The sequence below is a fragment of the Ambystoma mexicanum genome, chromosome 6p, assembly GCF_040938575.1.
Source record: "Ambystoma mexicanum isolate Mex_15411 chromosome 6p, UKY_AmexF1_1, whole genome shotgun sequence".
In the NCBI taxonomy this organism is placed as follows: domain Eukaryota; kingdom Metazoa; phylum Chordata; class Amphibia; order Caudata; family Ambystomatidae; genus Ambystoma; species Ambystoma mexicanum.
In genome coordinates this window covers 669,452,705-669,477,255 of record NC_090935.1, presented here as the reverse complement: position 1 = coordinate 669,477,255, position 24,551 = coordinate 669,452,705, and the positions used below count along the sequence as shown (strand labels likewise).

General features: G+C 46.6%; 1 protein-coding gene across 3 annotated transcripts in view; it reads right to left on the bottom strand.

The window, feature by feature from the left end:
• The window catches only part of RASGRF2 (Ras protein specific guanine nucleotide releasing factor 2), a 2,380,666-nt gene that overhangs the window by 1,549,993 nt on the left and 806,122 nt on the right, over nt 1-24,551 (bottom strand). For all 3 annotated transcript variants that reach the window (XM_069627555.1, XM_069627554.1, XM_069627556.1), the window contains exon 4: nt 20,545-20,634. In XM_069627555.1, the coding sequence (XP_069483656.1) occupies nt 20,545-20,634 (90 nt within the window). The remainder of the gene's footprint in view (nt 1-20,544; nt 20,635-24,551) is intronic.

The following is a 24,551-nucleotide window of genomic DNA, read 5'->3' as shown; positions in this document are numbered from 1 at the left end:
GTGTCATCCAACAAAGTTTCCCAAAACAATATCGATCCAACAGTGAATATTTTTTGCAGGGGCGTTGCTAGGCGTGGGGCCTGAGGGGGCTATAGCCCCGGATCTTTTGGTTGTAGCCCCGGATAGAAGCTCAGGTGTTACAACCAAAAAGGCTATAGCTAGCCCCCAGTCCCGACAGTCCGAAAACGTGCATAGCCCCGGATCTTTTCCAGACCTAGCAACACCGCTGGTTTTTTGGAAGGTTATACTGGGATAGATCAAAAGAGGAGCAAGTAATATGGGGCTCCCTAAATGTGTGTTCCATGGGCATCTCTCACAGAGCAGGCGCCGCCTGGCGGAGTTTTGCCAAACGTTTGTAAAAAGCAGAGACTTCCTTCATATCCTTAACATGTGACACTTGAAGGCACTCCATTCCTTTGAGGGGTTCTGGGAATTCTTCTGTGAGCACCATACCGCACTCCATACCGCACTCCATACCGCACTCCATTCTTGTTCAACACGACCATCAAGAGGGAACAGCGAGAGAGAGGGAACGCCAGCGTCCTCAGCTTTAGAACCGCACTGAGTGTGTAGGCCACTAGGCGGCGACACATTTCAGTTATGAGCAATACCTGCCCAGTTCTAGACAATGAAAAAGGAACTGGACGCAAAGCATACAGCAAGGCTTATTACATTATTATATTATTGACCGCAGTAGGCACTATGGTACCAGAAGCAGATCGTCTATATTGAGAGTTGGGCAAACCCAACAGAGAAAAAGTGTGACGCACTCTGGATTGCACGGTGTAATGAGATACAAATACACCACAGCGCCTCACATTTAGAAGCGAGCCAACAGTCAATCTTTATCATGAACCTTTACCAAATCCGTGCAGTTCCATTCATAAGAAGGCGGGCATGATTGGCCCATCCTGATTAATGATACGGCTGTGCATAATTAAATAGTATAGTTGCCTCACTAGAGGTGGGGGGAAACCTGGGGGTGAACTTAGAATCCCTTAAAAAAAGACCAAACAACTAAATGCAGATCAGATGAAAGAGGAATTGGGCATCAAAGCTATCGCCCCCACTGATGCCTACAAGAGAGGAGATAAATAAAGGAATGCATGAGTTCAAAGAGTTTACAATGAATTATACATTAAGGCTATTAAAAAATCCTTAAATCGCGTCCTCACATTTGATGCCTCTAAGCTTCTCCTTGCCTCCTTGGTGTTGCTTTGCTTGTCACTCTGCCCCCCTGCGTTCAATCTACACTGCATCCATCTGTGCCTTGTGTACCCTTTCCCCTCGTGACTATTTCCTCAGCCGTACATTCCCTTTGGTGTCTCTTTTGAAGCTCACCTACTTTTGACCTAATTTTTTTATTTTTTATTTATAGCATTTGTTGCACGCACAAACCTGGAGGTATCACGGTGTAGGTTACATAGAAACTTAGTTAGTTACAGATTATGTTACAGTATTGTAGTACATTGACAATTAGAAGTACACAATTAGAGGTAAACACAAATTCAGGCAAAGAGGTAGGCATAGGGAGTTCTGGTCTAGTTCTGGAGGTGGCTTAGTAGTGTTTATCAAAGAGCCAGGTCTTAATCAGTCTCTTGAAACGCCGGTGAGAGGTTATGTATCCTGTTCAAATGTCTCCAGGGCCTAGTTCCTCTCTACCTTTCTTCTCTAATCTCATTCTATTCTCCTCCTCGTACCCTTTGTTCTCAGTCCCTTTCCGTCATAGCTGTTCCTCGACCCCTTGTGCTTTTTCTCATTATTGCTCCTTTTCTGTTCTAGTGCCTTAACACTGAAATGCTCTCCCTCTGTCCCTACAGTTATCCTCTCCTCCTCTCTTCAAATCTCAGCTTAAAGACCATCTTCTCTTAATTCATTCTGCTCATTCATAAATTTCATTCATTATACCATTGTATCACGCTGTACAGCGCTTAGGCATTAAATCACAATAGAAACACAATAGAAATACAAACAACAAAGAAACATGAACCAGCGTTGGCTCTACAATTTGTTTATTTTTTTATTTATTTCACATTTATATATGGCACTAAGCCCAGATGCACCAAGGCGCTGTTACATACATGTTACTCACAAGGCTTTATAGAGCTAGAAGGCAGAGAGAGAGGGGAGTAGGCGGAGGAAATCAGCAGCAGAAAAGAACAAATAAATTGCAGAAACAGCCAAGTTTGAAGGGCTCTCCGGATTATTATCTCACATAGAGTTAAACTGATTTTGTTACTAATGCATGTGTGACATTCAGTGGACTGGCAAGCTTTTCCTCTTTTCTGCGTTTTCTAGATTTTGGAGTTTGGTTGCCTTTATGACATCCAAGTACTGAAGGTGTTACTCCTGTTTGGATCCACATGATTAGCTGCTTCCTTTCTGGTTGATGCTTCTCTGACATGCAGTGGACTTCTCTGACATGCAGTGCAGTGGACTTCTCTGACATGCAGTGGACTTCTCAGACAGGTATTGTCCTCTGTAGTTTCTCACAGAGAGAACTCTAGATCAATTATGGCTGGTTTTGTTTCTGACATTCAGTGCACTGGTATGATTCTTTTACTGCATGGGCTTTTCCCGTTAAGTCAAGTTTGTCTTGTTGGCTGACAGCTTTTCTGTCATTCAGTGCACAACAAGGTCGTTTCTCCAGTGTGGTTTCTCACATGTAGAATCAAACACCTTGTACAAGATAAGCCTTTCTGACATTTGGTGCACTGGTGAGAGTTTCCTCTTTTGTGCATTTTCTCTCATGGTGAATGAGGTGGGCTCTCTGAATGAAACTATGTTGACGTTCAGCGCCAGTGCTGGGGTCTTCTCCTGCATGTTTTTATCATGTTGAGGCCATTTTCTGATATTCAGAGCAGTGATAAGCATTCTCCTGTGTGGCTTCCCATTTCGCCAGGTTGCTTTTCTGACAGAAGCTTTTGGGAAACCCAGTGCACTGATAAAGGCTTTCTCATGTGTGGGATTGACGAGAATAGAACATTGAAACCTTCCTAACACTAAGTGCACGCATCAGGTTTTTCACATGTATAGATCCTCTGACGTTTAGTTAGGTCGCTTTTCTGACATTCAGTGAAATGTTAATGTTTTTCCACTGTCTAGATTCTCTCATGTTCAATAAGACTGCTTCTCTGACTAACTTTTTTCTGACATTTAGTGCACCAATAAGTGAGAGTTTTTTTAAGTGAAGAGGGGTTTTCTGATTGCACCTTTTTTGACATTCCGTGCACTGACAAATGCTTTCTTCTGTGTAGCTTCTCATTTATTGGGTTCCTTTTCTGGTTGAAGCTTTTCTGACATTCAGCCAGAGCATTGCTAGGGGGTTGAGGGGGATTTAGCCCCCAATCTTTTGGTTGTAGCCCCGGATAGAAGCTCAGGGGCTACAACCAAAAGGCTAGCTAGCCCTGAGTCCCGACAGTCCTAACATTAGCGTAGCCCCACCTATTTTTCAGACCTAGCAACACCCATGCATTCAGCGCAATGATAAGATTCATTACCTTTGTATATTTTCTCTCATGGTTGCTTCTCTAACCGAAGAATTTCTGACATTCAGAGAATAGATAAGGCCTGGCTCCTGTGTGGGATCTTTCATGGGTAGTATGGCCCATCAACACAACTATGCTCTATGAAGATGTCATGAGAGGACAAAGGCAGTGAATATGGCAAGGGAAATGTGCACAAGATCACACAACATTGCGTCAAACAACATGCACTCAGGAACCAAGACACTTTTACACCAAAACCCAGGATGTGCAAGTAGAGTGTGATAGGAATACCAATATATGAAAAGAGATGTAGGGTAAGTGCCAAGAAGCTCCTTTTGATTACAAAGAAAGTCAGCAAGCTCCTTACCCACAATTGCTGTTACAGGTACTCTCAGTGCTAAGGCCACATAGAGGGCAAGCAACAACATGATCTGTAAGCTAATACTGTTGATTGTATTGTATAATGTAACTTAAAGACAATACTCACAAGGACAAGAAATACCACCTGAAAAGGCAGCGAAGCCCACAAACCCTGTTGATCGAACAGGGACCCAGAAAGGCTATAACAGCAAATAACTTAATACATCATACATGGGACAAGTAGGAATAGTGATTACAGAATAGTGAGGAAAACATAGGCATTTACACAGGAGCTGGCTACAACTGCACACCACGCCTAACAATCAACAGGGAACAAAGGGGGAAATGCAAGGGAAACCTGGAACAGACTCCAAGAGAAAGTAAAAGAACAGGAACAGGGAAAATGAAATTACAAGGGCAAAACTTCCCCACTCCCCACTCAGGGAAGGAAAGTCAAACTGGGACAAAGTACTAAATCTATAAATGAGGAGTGACTAAAGGATCAGGATTTTGCTGCTGTAATGGGCAAAGTCAAAAGAATTGAGAACACAAACTGGGCGGCACAGAAGGAAAGCACTGTGAAGTGCTGACTGCAAAACAGAGGAAGATATAAAGGGAATCCAGGAAGCAGAAATGACTAATAAGCACACTAGATTCAAAATCCAGGGAAAAGGGAACAAGAAATTAGAAATTAGAACTAGACACTAAGCTAAGAACAGGAAAAAAAGACCAGTCACAAACAGGGACACTGCATCAATGACCAGCACTGGACTGACGCAAACAGAGGTAGATAATGCTGGCTGATGAGCACACGCCTCAGGTGTGCTGCTTGCTGCACCTGCCAGTCACAGGCACTGCTTATCCTCCACCCAACCTTGTCCTGAAAGGGTGGGGATGAAGCAGTGGGCCAGGCATCCGGAAGCATAGTCTTTTGATTAAAGCAACATAATGGCTCCCAAAAACCTGGAAGGGCTCTGCAAGAGAAGTAACGTAAGGATTTAGCGCTCCAGATTCACCACAGCCCTGTCGCATGAGGTTCGGAAGGAAAGTCCAGTAGGGAATAAACCCCAAATCAAGCCCCCAAGTGGCGGGAATGGGAGTGAAGGGAGTGAATCGTGACAGAAGAATCATGTATATCACCAGAGAAGGCACATTCTATGAGATCTAGTGAAAACAGTAACAGACATGAAGAATTCACACCACCACCACCACGGGCCCTCACTGGCACATCAACAGATGCAATGTATCATCGCAATCCCATGTGCAATGAAGCAGCTCAGGCATTTACCTACAAAGCTTTTTAGGCCAAGGACAAGACAGAGACCAACACCAACAATGGGACCCCAAACAGTAGAGAACTGTGCAACTCTATCTACATATATGCCAACCCCTGTTGAAATGTGTGCTCTGAATAAATGTTGGCCTATGTTACTACTCAAAAACATGACCTCTTCCTCTTTTAAGCAGAATTTAGTGAAATAATGAGAACAATCCAGCTCAATTATTTTTCATAAACAAAATGGGCAATGCAAGTACTAATACCCTGGAGCAGAAACCCCTCTCAATCTGTTTCCACCTACCACCACTCCAGAGATCTCAATTTTTGAAAACAAAGTCTTATACAATACGTCAAGCATGGATATCAAATACAAACTTTAAGTAAACAATAAAAATAAAAATGAGCAAGAGGTGCTGCCTAGAACAGGCACATTTTTATAAAACCAGCCGACAAAGGGGGCGCTACAGTCCTTGTAGATACAGATAAGCAAAAAGCATAGTGGTTAAGACTTTCATCGGATAGAACCAATTTACACCAATGGCAGATGATAGTAACGAACAACTGGCCAATACCGTCATAGAGAAGATGGATGAGCTATGAAAGGAAGAATGACTTGGCAAGCAAGAAGAAGAGTTTCTTCAACACAAGAATCCATGCCTACCCATCATCGATTCTCTACTCAATGTCCATATACATATGCCCAATTGTCTCTGCCAATTCCATGCTGGCACCTCACTCTAGATATGCCGATTTCGGTCTCAGTTCTTGTAACTGGCATGTGTACATATATAAAAGATATGAAACACGTGATCAATATAATGGAGGGACTGGCGTTTGATCTGGAAATGGCTTTTGATTACCATGGACATAGACATGTAGAGTTGTAACCATGATAGTAAACGCCTTTTCTATTGGTATGTATATGGGCGTCACTAGTATCTCCCAGCAAGTTGCATTCAATCCTCCTATGCTGAAAAACAAGGTGGCTGACATTTAGCAATGCCCTGCCGCAATGATGTAATTGCTAAAGTCATCCGTGGGGCTTGAAAGTATGCTAAAAACGCATACAAAGCACAGGAGAAGCAAGTGGTGAAAGAACCCGATGGGAAACAGCGTAGCCACCTCCCTGTGAGTGGGGGAAGCCTAGCGGTAAACAGAGAAGCCCTTAGAAAAGCAAGTAGAATAGTGGCCATACTGCGCCTGGGCCTCCTTGATCTGAAATATTTTGACCTTCAAGCTCCCGGTGGATTGCAGCATTTTCTGGGCCACTACCGCTGCGATCCGCGTGTGAAAACCAAGATGGCCACCGGCCGTGCGCGCGAGTCCGTGTCGACACGGAGCAAAACCCTCGGGCTCCGATGCTGTCGGAGAGGAGATGTAAAGCTTTGGAGTCGTCCTCGTCGCCAATGTTGTATGGTATGGGCTTGCCAGGGCCCACACCAGCATTCACACTCAGCCACGCATTCGTTCGCCAAGGACCACACGGAACACGTGTTTGCTGCTTAGGTCCCCGGTTCGAACTGCCGGGCTGACCGTCTTTATTTTTAATGTGCCTGCGCGAGCCTTGTTGTCGCTCGCGCATGCATAAATAATGCGTATACACTACGCAACACCCATGAGACCTTGAGAAATGAGACGCATTTACAAGCCCATTTAGAAGAGTCTTTCAAGGGCTCCCCCGAGCTGGCATTGTGGGAGAAGGCGCAGCAGGCAGCATTTTGCTGTTAAAAGTGCCCGCCACCGCGGGCTCTTTTTGATGAGGGCTTCATCAAAACCTCTAAAATAAATGCTATGGGTGCTCCTCATTTCATATTTTGAAGACAATGTTGAGGCTGGTCCTTACCGGTTCTAAACAACTGGTTCTCTGGATTCCCCAGGGGGCCATCGTGTTTCCATCACTCTTGGTCACAGGCCTCTGGGGGATTGTCCAGGAATCCCCCGCTAACCCAAGAGACCTTCAATCACAGTTCTGAAATTGCTTCGGGGCTCCTCCACCACTCCATTGGGATATTTTTTCGGGGGCATGTTCTCTCAAATGTTGGATTCTGCACATCCAATGTTGGCGCAGTAGCTGGGATGTGATAGGTTTTCTTCACTTCAGGTGGCTAGCGGTGCAAGAATCCTCTGAGTCTTTCACACAATATTAAGAAACCCATGCATAGTAATGCTGTGTATATGGCATTTCTCTTAAAGAGCCAGTCTGCACTTGTAAGTAACGCTACAGTAGTGCATTAAAAGGATTTCGCTTCCTTTGCTTAGGATGCACACACTCTGCTCCCGGCTCTGGAAGTTGTCCAAGTGGCTGTTTACTTCTGCAGAACTCAAGGGATGAAGAAATTGTATAGTTACCTATCCCTGGAGAATGTATTATTTATTTGATGATATTGTGATCTAATTTGAAGAAATTGAGATATTTCAACAATTATAATTATTCAGAATGCAATTACTTATATAACGCCTGACACAAACTAAATTATTTCTGTGTGCTGAATGACAGGTGGTATTTCTCAATTGAATTATCCTGAAATTATTGAATCTGTAGGGATTTTGGACCTGCACATCTCTAGACGGGATTTTCGACCCATGACCTGCACATCTCTAGACGGGATGTTCGACCCGTGACCTGCACATCTCTGGATGGGATTTTGGACCTTTGACCTGCACATCTCTGGATGGGATTTTGGACATATAATGTGCACATCTCTGGATGGGATTTTGGACCAGTGACCTGCACATATCTGGATGGGATTTTGGACCTGTGACCTGCACATCTCTGGATGGGATTGTAGACCTATGACCTGCACATCACTGCATGGTATTTTGGACCTTTGACCTGCACATCTCTGGATAGGATTTTGGACCTTTGACCTGCACATCTCTAGATGGGATTTTGGACCTCTGACCTGCAGATCTCTGGATGGGATTTTGGACCTGTGACCTGCACATCTCTGGATGGGATTTTGGACATGTGACCTGCACATCTCTGGATGGGATTTTGGACCTCTGACCTGCACATCTCCGGTTGGGATTTTGGACCTGTGACCTGCACATCAGTGTATGGTATTTTGGACCTTTGACCTGCACATATCTGGATAGGATTTTGGACCTTTGACCTGCACATCTCTAGATGGGATTTTGGACCTGTGACCTGCACATCTCTCCATAGGATTTTAGACCTGTTACCTGGACATGTGACCTGCAGATCTCTGGATGGGATTTTGGACCTGTGACCTGCACATCTCTGGGGGGGGGGGGATTTTGGACATGTGACCTGCACATCTCTGGATGGGATGTTGGACATGTGACCTGCACATCTCTGGATGAGATTTTGGACCTGTGACCTGCACATCTCTGGATGGGATTTTGGACATGTGACCTGCACATCTCTGGATGGGATTTTGGACATGTGACCTGCAGATCTCTGGATGGGATTTTGGACCTGTGACCTGCACATCTCTGAATGGGATTTCGGACATGTGACCTGCACATCTCTGGGTGGGATTTTGGCCATGTGACCTGCACATCTCTGCATGGGATTTTAGGCCTGTTACCTGGACATGTGACCTGCAGATCTCTGGATGGGATTTTGGACCTGTGACCTGCACATCTCTGGATGGGATTTTGGACGTGGCCTGCACATCTCTGGGTGGGATTTTGGACATGTGACCTGCACATCTCTGGATGGGATTTTGGACCTGTGACCTGCACATCTCTGGATGGGATTTTGGACCTGTGACCTGCACATCTCTGGATGGGATTTTGGACCTGTGACCTGCAAATCTCTGGATGGGATTTTGGACATGTGACCTGCAAATCTCTGGATGGGATTTTGGACCTGTGACCTGCACATCTCTGGATGGGATTTTGGACATGTGACCTGCACATCTTTGGATGGGATTTTGGACATGTGACCTGCACATCTCTGCATGGGATTTTAGACCTGTTACCTGGACATGTGACCTGCACATCTCTGGATGGTATTTTGGACCTTTGACCTGCACATCTCTAGATGGGATTTTGGACATGTGACCTGCACATCTCTGGATGGGATTTTTGACATGTGACCTGCACATCTCTGTATGGGATTTTAGACCTGTTACCTGGACATGTGACCTGCACATCTCTGGATGGGATTTTGGACCTTTGACCTGCACATCTCTAGATGGGATTTTGGACCTGTGACCTGCACATCTCTGCATGGGATTTTAGACCTGTTACCTGGACATGTGACCTGCAGATCTCTGGATGGGATTTTGGACCTGTGACCTGCACATCTCTGGATGGGATTTTGGACATGTGACCTGCACATCTCTGGATGGGATTTTGGACCTCTGACCTGCAGATCTCTGGATGGGATTTTGGACCTGTGACCTGCACATCTCTGGATGGGATTTTGGACATGTGACCTGCACATCTCTGGGTGGGATTTTGGACATGTGACCTGCACATCTCTGGATGGGATTTTGGACCTGTGACCTGCACATCTCTGGGTGGGATTTTGGACATGTGACCTGCACATCTCTGGGTGGGATTTTGGACCTGTGACCTGCACATCTCTGGATGGGATTTTGGACATGTGACCTGCCCATCTCTGGATGGGATTTTGGACCTGTGACCTGCACATCTCTGGATGGGATTTTGGACCTGTGACCTGCACATCTCTGGATGGAATTTTGGACCTGTGACCTGCACATCTCTGGATGGGATTTTGGACATGTGACCTGCACATCTCTGGATGGGATTTTGGACATGTGACCTGCAGATCTCTGGATGGGATTTTGGGCCTGTTACCTGGATATGTGACCTGCAGATCTCTGGATGGGATTTTGGACCTGTGACCTGCACATCTCTGGATGGGATTTTGGACGTGACCTGCACATCTCTGGGTGGGATTTTGGACATGTGACCTGCACATCTCTGGATGGGATTTTGGACCTGTGACCTGCACATCTCTGGATGGGATTTTGGACCTGTGACCTGCAAATCTCTGGATGGGATTTTGGACATGTGACCTGCACATCTCTGGATGGGATTTTGGACCTGTGACCTGAACATCTCTGGATGGGATTTTGGACATGTGACCTGCACATCTCTGGGTGGGATTTTGGACATGTGACCTGCACATCTCTGCATGGGATTTTAGACCTGTTACCTGGACATGTGACCTGCACATCTCTGGATGGGATTTTGGACCTTTGATCTGCACATCTCTAGATGGGATTTTGGACCTGTGACCTGCACATCTCTGCATGGGATTTTAGACCTGTTACCTGGACATGTGACCTGCAGATCTCTGGATGGGATTTTGGACGTGACCTGCACATCTCTGGGTGGGATTTTGGACATGTGACCTGCACATCTCTGGATGGGATTTTGGACCTGTGACCTGCACATCTCTGGATGGGATTTTGGACCTGTGACCTGCAAATCTCTGGATGGGATTTTGGACATGTGACCTGCACATCTCTGGATGGGATTTTGGACCTGTGACCTGAACATCTCTGGATGGGATTTTGGACATGTGACCTGCACATCTCTGGGTGGGATTTTGGACATGTGACCTGCACATCTCTGCATGGGATTTTAGACCTGTTACCTGGACATGTGACCTGCACATCTCTGGATGGGATTTTGGACCTTTGATCTGCACATCTCTAGATGGTATTTTGGACATGTGACCTGCACATCTCTGCATGGGATTTTAGACCTGTTACCTGGACATGTGACCTGCACATCTCTGGATGGGATTTTGGACGTGACCTGCACATCTCTGGGTGGGATTTTGGACCTGTGACCTGCACATCTCTGGATGGGATTTTGGACGTGACCTGCACATCTCTGGGTGGGATTTTGGACATGTGACCTGCACATCTCTGGATGGGATTTTGGACCTGTGACCTGCACATCTCTGGATGGGATTTTGGACCTGTGACCTGCACATCTCTGGATGGGATTTTGGACCTGTGACCTGCACATCTCTGGATGGGATTTTGGACATGTGACCTGCACATCTCTGGATGGGATTTTGGACCTGTGACCTGCACATCTCTGGATAGGATTTTGGACATGTGACCTGCACATCTCTGGGTGGGATTTTGGACATGTGACCTGCACATCTCTGGGTGGGATTTTGGACCTGTGGCCTGCACATCTCTGCATGGGATTTCGGACATGTGACCTGCACATCTCTGTATGGGATTTTAGACCTGTTACCTGGACATGTGACCTGCACATCTCTGGATGGGATTTTGGACCTTTGACCTGCACATCTCTAGATGGGATTTTGGACCTGTGACCTGCACATCTCTGCATGGGATTTTAGACCTGTTACCTGGACATGTGACCTGCAGATCTCTGGATGGGATTTTGGACCTGTGACCTGCACATCTCTGGATGGGATTTTGGACATGTGACCTGCACATCTCTGGATGGGATTTTGGACATGTGACCTGCACATCTCTGGATGGGATTTTGGACCTCTGACCTGCAGATCTCTGGATGGGATTTTGGAACTGTGACCTGCACATCTCTGGATGGGATGTTGGACATGTGACCTGCACATCTCTGGGTGGGATTTTGGACATGTGACCTGCACATCTCTGGATGGGATTTTGGACCTGTGCCCTGCACATCTCTGGGTGGGATTTTGGACATGTGACCTGCACATCTCTGGGTGGGATTTTGGACCTGTGACCTGCACATCTCTGGATGGGATTTTGGACCTGTGACCTGCACATCTCTGGATGGGATTTTGGACCTGTGACCTGCACATCTCTGGATGGGATTTTGGACCTGTGACCTGCACATCTCTGGATGGGATTTTGGACATGTGACCTGCAGATCTCTGGATGGGATTTTGGGCCTGTTACCTGGACATGTGACCTGCAGATCTCTGGATGGGATTTTGGACCTGTGACCTGCACATATCTGGATGGGATTTTGGACGTGACCTGCACATCTCTGGGTGGGATTTTGGACATGTGACCTGCACATCTCTGGATGGGATTTTGGACCTGTGACCTGCACATCTCTGGATGGGATTTTGGACCTGTGACCTGCAAATCTCTGGATGGGATTTTGGACATGTGACCTGCACATCTCTGGATGGGATTTTGGACCTGTGACTTGAACATCTCTGGATGGGATTTTGGACATGTGACCTGCACATCTCTGGGTGGGATTTTGGACATGTGACCTGCACATCTCTGCATGGGATTTTAGACCTGTTACCCGGACATGTGACCTGCACATCTCTGGATGGGATTTTGGACCTTTGACCTGCACATCTCTAGATGGGATTTTGGACCTGTGACCTGCACATCTCTGCATGGGATTTTAGACCTGTTACCTGGACATGTGACCTGCAGATCTCTGGATGGGATTTTGGACCTGTGACCTGCACCTCTCTGGATGGGATTTTGGACATGTGACCTGCACATCTCTGGATGGGATTTTGGACCTGTGACCTGCAGATCTCTGGATGGGATTTTGGACCTGTGACCTGCACATCTCTGGGTGGGATTTTGGACATGTGACCTGCACATCTCTGCGTGGGATTTTAGACCTGTTACCTGGACATGTGACCTGCACATCTCTGGATGGGATTTTGGACCTTTGACCTGCACATCTCTAGATAGGATTTTGGACCTGTGACCTGCACATCTCTGCATGGGATTTTAGACCTGTTACCTGGACATGTGACCTGCAGATCTCTGGATGGAATTTTGGACCTGTGACCTGCACATCTCTGGATGGGATTTTGGACATGTGACCTGCAGATCTCTGGATGGGATTTTGGACCTGTGACCTGCACATCTCTGGATAGGATTTTGGACATGTGACCTGCACATCTCTGGGTGGGATTTTGGACATGTGACCTGCACATCTCTGGGTGGGATTTTGGACCTGTGGCCTGCACATCTCTGCATGGGATTTTAGACCTGTTACCTGGACATGTGACCTGCAGATCTCTGGATGGGATTTTGGACCTGTGACCTGCACATCTCTGGGTGGGATTTTGGACCTGTGACCTGCACATCTCTGGATGGGATTTTGGACCTGTGACCTGCACATCTCTGGATGGGATTTTGGAAGTGTGACCTGCACATCCCTGGATGGGATTGTAGACATGTGACCTGAACATCACTGAAAGTGCAAGGCTCACTGACAGTAGCAGTACTGCCCTGGAAGCGCACATTGTGAAAGAAATGAAGAGGAGCGTCCGTCCTGAACTCCAGCAGCAGGCGGCTAGTGGTATTCAACCAAGCCAAAATGGCAGCCAGCACCCTGGGCCAGGCGGCTGCCAATAAAGAGCAGGAATCAAAACAAACCCAACATCAAAAAGCCGTCATGGAAAGGAGCTGTATATCAACATTCCAAAGGCATTACACACTGTGTATGGGCGAGTGTCAGGCAGAGGAGAACCAGGAGCTCACTCCGACAGAAAGAGTGCCAGCCACGCCTGCACCGGCCCCTCTGAAGCTGCCAAATATGGCGCGCGGCGCCCCCAGATGGGTGTCCAGGCCATACCGCTGCTGCGAAGGGGACATTCCTTCCGCTCCGCCGTCACTGAAAGTGTCCAATACAGGCGAGGACAGGGGTTCTCTGCACTTCCCTCTGTAGAGAACTACCTACTTCAAAGCGAGGCGCCGCAAGTGAGAACAAGTTGGGAGGCCATTCACGGAAGTGCTGTTCACAGCGAGAATAACATCTCCATTCGTTTACATTGCTTAAGTAGCTGCCTGACAGCGCTGCCAACACTTGAATCCTGCGTTGGGTATTTTTGGACGTTGCTACAAGGTGGAATTAATAAAGGTATGATCGTTCCTAATGTGGCTGCGTTTTGTTCCCAAAGTGTTTATGACAGACTCAGTTCATAGGTTCTGAAGGATGAAATAAATCCCTATCTAAGGGATAGGAAACCGTTTCACTCCAACGGAAAATGTATGCAGTAAAAACCAAAATGTTTCTGGGAGGTGCAGAAATAGCCCCCAAAATAGACTAAGGGCATAAATCTGTCGGCACAGTCTACAATAAAAGAAAGCCGAACACCCCCGCATGGTGTCCATCTGGGACACATGATCTGCACACAAAGGCCAAAGGCACTGCCCTGCGGGGAGCCAATACACCACGAGAAGACTCTCTTTATGCGAATCCCATGCCAGGCTCAGTCCTCCCCAGCCCACTGCTTAGCTCCTTGAGGCCCTTACTATTCAGCCTAAGCACTTCAGTGGACTTGCTGCTGTTTCACTGCAGAAACCATCCTACCCTTCCCTTCCCAACGGGGCTATACTGCTCCATGATTAGAAATGAATTAACCAAACTGCTTACAGGCCAGTCATCTCTGGCACTGGTGCTGATTACAATCTTGCTCTCTCAGCCTTGTATCCTATAACAAGTACCCCCAGCATCCTAACCTAACGCAAGATTCACCTCCACCGTTACTAGGTTTGTATTTTTGCATTTATTTGCAGAGCACATAACCCGTAGGTATCTAGGCGCTAGTTTCTTTGTGGAAGGGCAGGTTATTTACAACATGCTCGTTTTTTTTTCCTTCAAGCGCGTGTCCAGGATTCGAACCTGTGTTAGCTCAGTGTGGTCTTACTTACAAGACCTGCGTGTTGCCACAGAGCTATGCTCCCGTCCAGGTTGAAGAACAGCCACCGAGATTCCCTAAAATACACCAACAGAGGATTAGCTCGTTCTCCTAAAGTATCGCACCCAAGAAATCAAATATTACACAGTAAGGGTCAGCCCCGTTGGAGTGGTGCACAGTGCTCCACACCATGATCAGGTGGTACAGTCTACAACATTACACCGTAAGGGTCAGCCCCGTTGGAGTGGTGCACAGTGCTCCACACCATGATCAGGTGGTACAGTCTACAACATTACACCGTAAGGGTCAGCCCCGTTGGAGTGGTGCACAGTGCTCCACACCATGATCAGGTGGTACAGTCTACAACATTACACCGTAAGGGTCAGCCCCGTTGGAGTGGTGCACAGTGCTCCACACCATGATCAGGTGGTACAGTCTACAACATTACACCGTAAGGGTCAGCCCCGTTGGAGTGGTGCACAGTGCTCCACACCATGATCAGGTGGTACAGTCTACAACATTACACCGTAAGGGTCAGCCCCGTTGGAGTGGTGCACAGTGCTCCACATCATGATCAGGTGGTACAGTCTACATTACACCGTAAGGGTCAGCCCCGTTGGGGTGGTGCACAGTGCTCCACACCATGATCAGGTGGTACAGTCTACAACATTACACCGTAAGGGTCAGCCCCGTTGGAGTGGTGCACAGTGCTCCACATCATGATCAGGTGGTACAGTCTACATTACACCGTAAGGGTCAGCCCCGTTGGAGTGGTGCACAGTGCTCCACATCATGATCAGGTGGTACAGTCTACAACATTACACCGTAAGGGTCAGCCCCGTTGGAGTGGTGCACAGTGCTCCACATCATGATCAGGTGGTACAGTCTACAACATTACACCGTAAGGATCAGCCCCATTGGAGTGGTGCACAGTGCTCCACATCATGAACACTCTGCCCTCGCCTTCATTCAATCCAATGCACAATAGACACTAAATGGAGACAAGTTATAGAATGTCTTAACAAGTTGATCACAACACCAGGCATCATCTATGCCACAAGTAAAGAGAGAAAGAGAGAATAAGCAAATAAAAAAACGAAAAAAAGGAAAAAGTAAGTAATTAAAACAGGGAATTCTTAGGTCTTTAATGAGTCCAGAAAAGCACACTAATAATCTGTATTGACATTTCTAGATGATGTGCAAGTTGCTGGTGTTTAGCCAAATCCACCAACCTTTTTGAAAGCATATCCCCTAATTCTTTCATTGAAACCTCATTGGCGGGGAGGCCTGTTTTATACCCTTCTATCCTGTCTTCTCATCTGGTGGACAACCAACATGACTGATGTAGCAGGGTAACATTTGCGCCCCTTCCATCCTTGTCTTGTACACACCCTTTCATGGCCGCAAGTTAACCTACGTAGTCTTGAAGAGAAACCCCTCAATGCTCACACCAGAAAAAAATGCAACCCACTAGGGAAAAAGGCCCAGCGCACCTCTCGCAAGGAGAACAACGTTTTACTTCCACAAAAATCTAAATGCGCCAGCAAAGTACTCTCCTGCCACGGAATGTTCTGGCAAAATCAGTATGAGCAACACTTTACGAAGGCACACAGCATCATCAGTGACGCAAAGTACATAATGTACACATCCAAATGGCTGGTTGGTGCGACCCAATACATAGGCTACCTGCCATGCCATTGGTCCCAGCTCCTTCTGTCCGTCTTCTTTCAAGTGGGCTCTTCCTTGTGCGTCATCAGATATGAAGCTACACTTAATTGGTTATTTGACGAAGAAAAACAATACAGCTCTATCTCTATCCTGATGTGTATCTGGTAATGCAGACAAGGGCTAAGACGATACTTCAAGGTCATTGCATCGCACACACTAACTCAATTCCAAAGCATTCCACCCTCATTTTAGCTATGTTGTTTTACCCTCGCTGCACTTTGCAGCACAAATCACGTGACCTACGGTGACGGCAACTGGCCCCTGCTTTCTGATCTTTCCTGATCGATTGGGGGTTTAAAAGTTTTATGGTTGGTGGTCTGGGGCTGACTAGTACCTTGGAATGCTGAGGGTCTTGGGACGGGGGCTTTTGGGTGCTATTACTTAGAGCTTGGACAGGAAAGGTTGGAGGCTCGTGCCCTCCTTCTCATGGGATTGCTTTTCGCAGAGAGCTCTCAACCCCCTCGTGGCCGCCTTGCAGGGCGTATTCCTTCTGGGATACGAAATGTTGGCAACATGAAACAATGAAGGGTCTATGGATCTCTGCAGCTCTGGCCTTTCCCTCCGGTGCCCAAGCTACACCATATTCCTGCATGCATGCACGTATTTCTGTGTGTGTGCCTGCGGCCCGGGGGACAGCGCGAAGTTTGGCCTTGATTCCAATATGGCTGCTTCTATCTAAAATGGCGTTTGGTTCTCCATGTTCGCTAGAACAAAAACATCCCCCATCCTCCACATACTATGGCCCTTGTCACCACCCTCCTCCCACCTGGCCCCTCCCTGAGTCCCTACTGCACACTTCCAGGCCTATGCCTCATCTGAAAGCACTGGAGGGCCTGGGACGATCACCCCCCCTTCCCAACAGTCCACCTGCCTGATCCCAATCATGAGTCAGCTAAACAGATGAGCCTCTGCAGCTAATAGATCATCTGCCTACAGATACTTCCTCAAAAAAATACACAGAAAAAACCTCAAAAAATCTTACCATGCCTTTGAGCACTGAGACACATATCTTGGACTATTATGGACCAAGATGGCTTGAAGACAGGCCTGGTCTTCTTTACACACAATGCTAGAGCATGGCCAGACTCTCCATGATACCAAGTGACCAAGCATTATGAATGCTTTTCTCCAAGCCCAATCAGCCAAATCCTATTAGGAACATCTTTATTAACGATTAGGTGATGATTGACGATCCAGCATAACAGGCAAAACTTGACTTGCCCACTTTGATTGAGACCGTCTCTTTCCTCAAACTCTTGTTGGCTGCAATTAAATTTGAGTTCCATTCCCAAACGCATCTCACAGGTCTGCATTTGGAGCAGGTGACCAAAGTTGTAAAAAAAGGTACCACAGAAGACCCTCAAACATCCTTGAGACAACCAGAAACATCTCCACGGATGACCATCTGAGCACGACCTGGTCATATCCAATGTACTTCATCCCCTTTCCTACACCACCAAGTGCTTCAGGCTCTTCTTACCTGAGTGTATGACATTCTCACATTCTACCACAACATCTGATCCCATGGCAATGGCCATAAAGCTCACCCTGTCCTCGTGGGTGGAAAACACAATTTACTTGTCAAGAACCTCCTCCACCTGCTGCCAATCCAAAGAAATGGCTTTCTGGCACCACTTCTTACGCCTTCCTTTCCTCCCCCTAACTCTAAATATCCTCTCATGCTTAGACTACGCAAACTGCCTTTACCTACATGCGCCAGCATTTCAGCTACGGAAACTGCAAAGAATCCAAAACGCTATGCCCGCCTGCTCGTTAACCTACCTCCCAGAGAACATATGAGCCCTACACTAAGAGTCCTCAATTGGCTCCCTATTGGCCGATGCTCTACCTTTAAAGCCATGTTTATCACTTAGCGGTCCATCCACAGCACCGGCCCCAAATCCCTCCAAGACAGTCACTCGCTACTACCCCTCAAGGGCACTCAGATCTCACACAGCATCTCTCCTAGTTGTCCCACATTACATATCATCCAGGCTGACGGATCCTCCTTCTCCGTCCGAGCGTCGATCATCTGGAACTCTCTACCCGTGCACAGCCGCAATATTGACAATCACTTGGCATTCAAAAAGGCCCTCAAAACCTGGCTTTTCCCCCACTCCTCTTGAAACCCTCTTGCATACTGTCGATAGGCACACAGAAACACTGACATAAACACAGCGCTCCTATCCACCTATACCCCACAGATGCCGGCAGCGTTTGTAGCGGCACACTGTGACAAACTCTCGTCCTCCCCTTAAACCCCCTCACTGACAGACGATCCTACATCACCCCCCATCCCTTAAGGCCGCTCTCCCACTGCACTGACCTTCGTTCCAGGGAGACCACATCTAGTGAGACCAGGCAATCTCATTGGACCAAGAAAAACTACATTGACGTCGAACTCCATCCAAGCTTACGGTACTTATACCATGCACCACGTCCACAGGCACGACCCCCATCCATGCAGCTATGGCTATGGTATTCGAGTCTAGCAGCTCACATAGCCGTCCACACTGAAACCCCGGAGTTACCTCAACACCTCTGCCATTAGTATACAGTGACAACCTACGAATAATGTTGGTCTAGCTGGACACACATTGAATCTCCAGCACTGGCACTCTATCCTAAACCACTAATAGCACCCGGCCACATGCCTGACCTCCGGGCTGCTTACTGGAGCCTCGCCAGCCCACATACGTCCTAACCAGGCAAAATCCTCACATGCATCTTTTCATTTAACTCTTAGAACCTCCTGCACATGGACTACGGTCATGAGGGTGCGTTCCAACCACAAAGCGCATGGAGGCCATATAAATGGGGAACAGGTGCTATATAAATGACGAATACAATGCAATACACATACAGGCTGAGTGTAGAATGTGGCTAGTTTACAGAGTTAGGCTACATGCCGGATAAGGTTAATCTATGCTAGTAGGCTAAATGCTGGTAGGTGTATGATATCAGGTAAAGCACATGACTCTCATCCATATAGAAAGAGACATGGAGACAGCAGAGAAAAAATAACGAGAGGAATAGAGAGAGAGAGGAAGAGCACTAGATCGACATATGACTTGCACAGTACACCTAGTTTTCAATATATTTTGTTTTGCGATAAGTATACTTTTAAATGGCTGCTTGTTCTCGCATTATTATTTTTTTGTGGTACTTATCACTCTGTTGTTGTTTGGAAGCTTCCTCTGCTGACCCACATCTCTGGGGAGAATAGCCTGCCCTCAGCTCATGCTTTTGTAGTCTGTAGACCCTGGACCCGGAAGTCCAAGGCACAAAGGGCAGTGCACAGGAGCGAGATGTGCTCGGAATGTCTGGCTTGAGGGCCTGCACGCCACAAACGGGACAGTCGGAACTCACAGCAGGGAAGCGGGGTCGGGAGGGTAGCCTAGGTGGCGGTGCAGAGGGGGGGGGGCGGGCAGGGGGAGTGCGGGGGAGGCATGCACACAAAAGACCGAGCCTGCACGTGCGGCCTTTTCGGCTTGGACACCTGAAGGCCGGTCTTCTGTTGCCACCCTTCGACACAGATCGTGACCAGGCTGTTATTACCGCGGTGAAGGAGGCCTACTGCTCACCTTGCGCTTTATGACAGAAACTCTGCTCTGGCGCATGTCTGGGCTTCGCATATAAGTAGCCCTTGCGCCGCTGTGTACTTTGTGTGGCCAGATTAGGTTCTCGTAACACACATTTCGTGTGTATGATACAGTGTGAAATACCATAGTTGATAGCTCGACTAGAACTGAGAAAAGTACATGCAAAGTGTATGCTAGACCACTTCAAAACGTTCTTTGTCACCAGTGCACAAATACGAAAAACAAATCCTCGGCTTCTGGCACAAACACATTGCCATCTCCCCTGCCGGCTGAAAGTCAAACGTTTCCTCTAATAGAAAGGCAGCTAGGCCGCAATTATGCTGCTCAAATGCGCTGTATGTGCTGCTTGCAAAGGCTCGGATCAAACTGACAGTGAGAACACAATACAAACAAAGCGAGATCGCAGCGTTTCCCTCTCTGGCCTGCGCGTGACGTCTGCAGATATGCAGCAGCAGGAATGTCGTGCCTTTGAGAAAAAGTTTGACAGCTCACCTTTTTAATTTTTTTGATATCTGGATCCTCGCCTTCTTGGTTGCCTTGATAAGGTCGCATTCGGTCCTTGGTTTTATTTAGAGCAACAATCTGAAAGAAAAGAAAACGCTTTTTATAGAGGCACGGACTTGAGGACACTAATAGTCCTGGGGTACAAATGAGCCTATTATGGAAAAAAGATTCTCAAAGTGACCTACTAAATCGTAACTTCACGTTTTCAGAATAACCACAATGCATAGCTGTTCAAATAGTTAACAAATATGGACATTATCGGGCAAATAAACCATCAAATAAATCAAGCGTGAAGAATGCATTTTTTCCAGTAGTTTTAGTCATTCTCAAAGGTGATGTGCGACTTTCAGGTAAACTGGTCAGCAGTGAAAAAGGTACAATGGCCACACACCCCTTGCATACGTTAGTGGTGTGACTGATGTATGTATGACTGTCCGTGGGTGCTGGGCCAATCACTGTGAAATGCGGAAAAAAAAGAAAACCGCATTTCTATCTCTATTTGAGGGATAGAAATTCAAATGGGGCAGGTAGGGCATAAAGTTGGTGTTCCAATTAAAAAAAAGAAAACAAAAGCCATAATAAACCCAGGAATGACGCTGGCATGTAATGTGGATCTCTCTGCGTCTGTTCCAAACAGGCGCAAGGGAATGCCGTTGGTTTCTACACATTTTAAAGTGCTTCCCCTTGTTGAATGATATGATATGATAGGTTATTTATAACGCGCTTAATACCCATAGGTTTCTAAGCACGGACCCGGGGATCGAACCTGTGTTGCTCTGTGGCCTCCTGCTTCCAAGGCGAGCACGTTGCTGCTGAGCTATCCTCCCGAGACCGCCATGGAATGCACTTTGAAATGTGCATAAATTGCCCTGATTTTCACAAAGGGAATAAAGAGTGCATTTTTCAAATGCTTTGGTAGAACAGGGCTCATGTTTTTTTTTTGTTTTTTGGCACAAACTTTGAGAAGAGCTAGCCCATCTAATAACTAGTGTCAATCATGTTTTCGAGCATTTACCCCCATGTGACTACATGTTGGTCATTTTGAAAAGCCAAATATGTTTGTGTAGTCAATGTATTGATGAGTCCAGTCCAACTATTAATTAGGGGAGTGCAGATGATGTGTTTGTATGTGTTCACAAAGAGTAGAAAGCGCCTGGGTCCATGTGAAACAGCAGTCGCACTATCAAGAAGTACTGGTTTGTGAAGAGGGAGGGGAACAGGAATGGTGAAGAGTGAAAGAGGGGGTGATAAGTAGGGAAAGAGGGGGGCAAGAAGCAGTGCAGCCAGGAAAAGAGGCAGAGACAAAATTACCACTATAACTTTCATCAATGCGTTTTTATGAGTTGTACAAAAACTCATATGTTAGCAACTGGATCCAGTAGAAAGGATTTGAAAAAAGTTAAACTGGAATTCAGACCAGGACACTTTGCAATCGAGTATTAAAAAAAATAGATAGTGGAGCCAGTTGAAGTATTTGGATTTTGAGACATTGGACTAGGTAAAGCTATAGTTATCCAGTTAACAGTGATCATTCAATCGACACAATAACATTCAGGAGATGTCAAAACCCAATGCTCAGCAAGTAGATCCAGCAGAAACAATTTGAACCTGGCTGTTGCTGTATCCAGTTGATGACAAATATGCCTTAATTGGAGAATCATGAAAGCTTTGCAAATGTATATCGAAAATAAAATGCCATCTTTTTATTAATGATCACGAATTGTGTGCAAAAGGCAACATTCATTTTTTCATTAAACATGAAGGACTGGCATGTTGCTGCCCTTAAAATGTTCCCCACCCTTAAATGTGCCTTTCCACACAAAACACACAAAAGCACGATTTGCTTGAAATTCACCTTCGTTTCCTGAGCAGCATAGAAATAAATGCGCGCTCTTCGCGTGAATCTTCTAATTGCATCGCTTGAGACATAACGTTGACTGACATGTGCATGCTAATTTATAAAGTCAACCAAAACAATATAGCAAAATGGTTATCTCCTTAAATGGCTTTTCACAAAAAAGGCTATTAACTGTTTTCAATGCAAACCTGCCTCATACACAAGAGAAGACAAACTACAAATGCAATCATTTCTTAAAGTTCATTTTCCAGGCCTCATCAGAAATAGAAAGAACTGTTTGCTAAACAGACATTGAGCACAGGCCCTGTGCATGCACCTTCCCAAAGTATTTGTCTGCAATAGGAACATTCTACGCTGCTTCGCTCTCTTGACCTTTTAGCTGCTGGAGGCATTTCTGCTCAGTGCTAACCACTATGGATGTTAAATGTGAGACGAGCATGTATGCCCCATTGTGGGCTCTGGGAAGGTATGGGCCAAAGCATGACATACACTTTCATTGAGGGGTGAACTCTCCCCTGCGGATCTGTTCTCTCTTGGCACTGTGCACCTGGCCACCCTCTGTCCTCTGGGCCTGGTACCTGCTCACCCTGTCACCCTCCTGCACTGCCTCCTGGCCACCCCTTGCACTGGGGACTGTATCTGTACCCATACAGTTCCCCACACCCCCATTTTCTTCTTTTTTTCTGCGCCTATCAGAATTACCAAGTCTGCTGCCTTAAACACAGCACTTTCTGACTGCACTACCGCTGTTTATTGCCTCTATTATCTATTTATTTATTATTATTTATTTGTTCTTCTCTGCTCCTCACTTTCCACTCTCCCCCTTCCATGCACTTGCGCATCTCAGTGTCACTGGGCCTAGTAAGATCGTTACGTTCTCCTCTGTTCCCCTCCCTTGCCGTGTCGCGCTCTGAAACACTTGTGTACGAGCGCGATGTAAATAATCATATCATATAATATCAAACATTGAGCCCAAAATGGAAGACTAAATAGGTGCAGACTTAACAAAGCTTCCACAAAAAGGCTTTCTTAACAAGTCGCCCCTTGTCTCCACGCGTAAACCGTCAGCAAGCCTTTTTCCATTATGTGAAAAATGGAGGGCAAGAGAGTTGATAAAACACCTGGGCTCATTGGAAGTCTTCTTGTGAGTATTAATAGCCTTCGAGATGCAATAAAAGGTAGATTCATTACTATTTGGAGGCGTTATATGAGGCAGTAAAGTAAACTTGAAAAAACCAACACCATTTGATTGCACTTCTGCAGTGCGTTAGCTTGTGGCAAAGCAATCTAATGTGGCAAGAGGGACCTGCCACACAGCTGCCATCCAAAAGCATGCACTTAAATTATAACGATGTGTTATTTATAAAGCACTTTCGCCAAATCGCTTCACAGAGAACATATAATATATTCGATATCACCCACCCAAAGTTGGTACTCATTTATCGACATCGGAAAGATGAAAGGCTGAGTGGGCCTTGACGGGATTCGAAACTGCGACCTGTAGATCAAACACAGATTGCAGCAGCGAGCACGCAACCCACTGAGCTATCTCACAAGCTTAAAAATCCGAATGGCAGAAACAAAGGGCCAATGCCAAGTACTGCCCATGTCCCATTCACCAATACCAGCATGGCATGGGCGTGGAGAGGGCAGGCACTGGGGCAAAGCCCCAGCGTATGTGTATCCCTCCTGAAAAGTCACAATCCTGCCTCTATAGCCTGCCGCATTAGTTTAGCTCATACGTTGCCAGTAACACGCCAGCGTGTTAGCCACAAGGGAAGAGGGTGGGCCGTAGCATGCATCACAGTAGTAGAGACTGTAATGACTGTACTACAACACAGGTTATGCTGATGGGCTAAAGTGTGCACATATTGCTATGCAGTGAACGTCTAATTAATAGTCTGCAACCACGCCCACTGTGACGGCCAACATTGGATATAGGTTTTCTCAGTAGAGCTGCTTGGAAAAACGTTAGCATCTACAATGAGCGCATCGCGTGCAATTGTTTTTCAAGCACCGACCTGCCGCCCTACAGCCCCTTTGTAGGATTGCAGGTGCGTCTGTGAGCTTCAGGGTGCAACCTCATTGAAGGGTGGATCCAGTGCCTTGATGGGTAGCGAAGCCGGATGGACACATT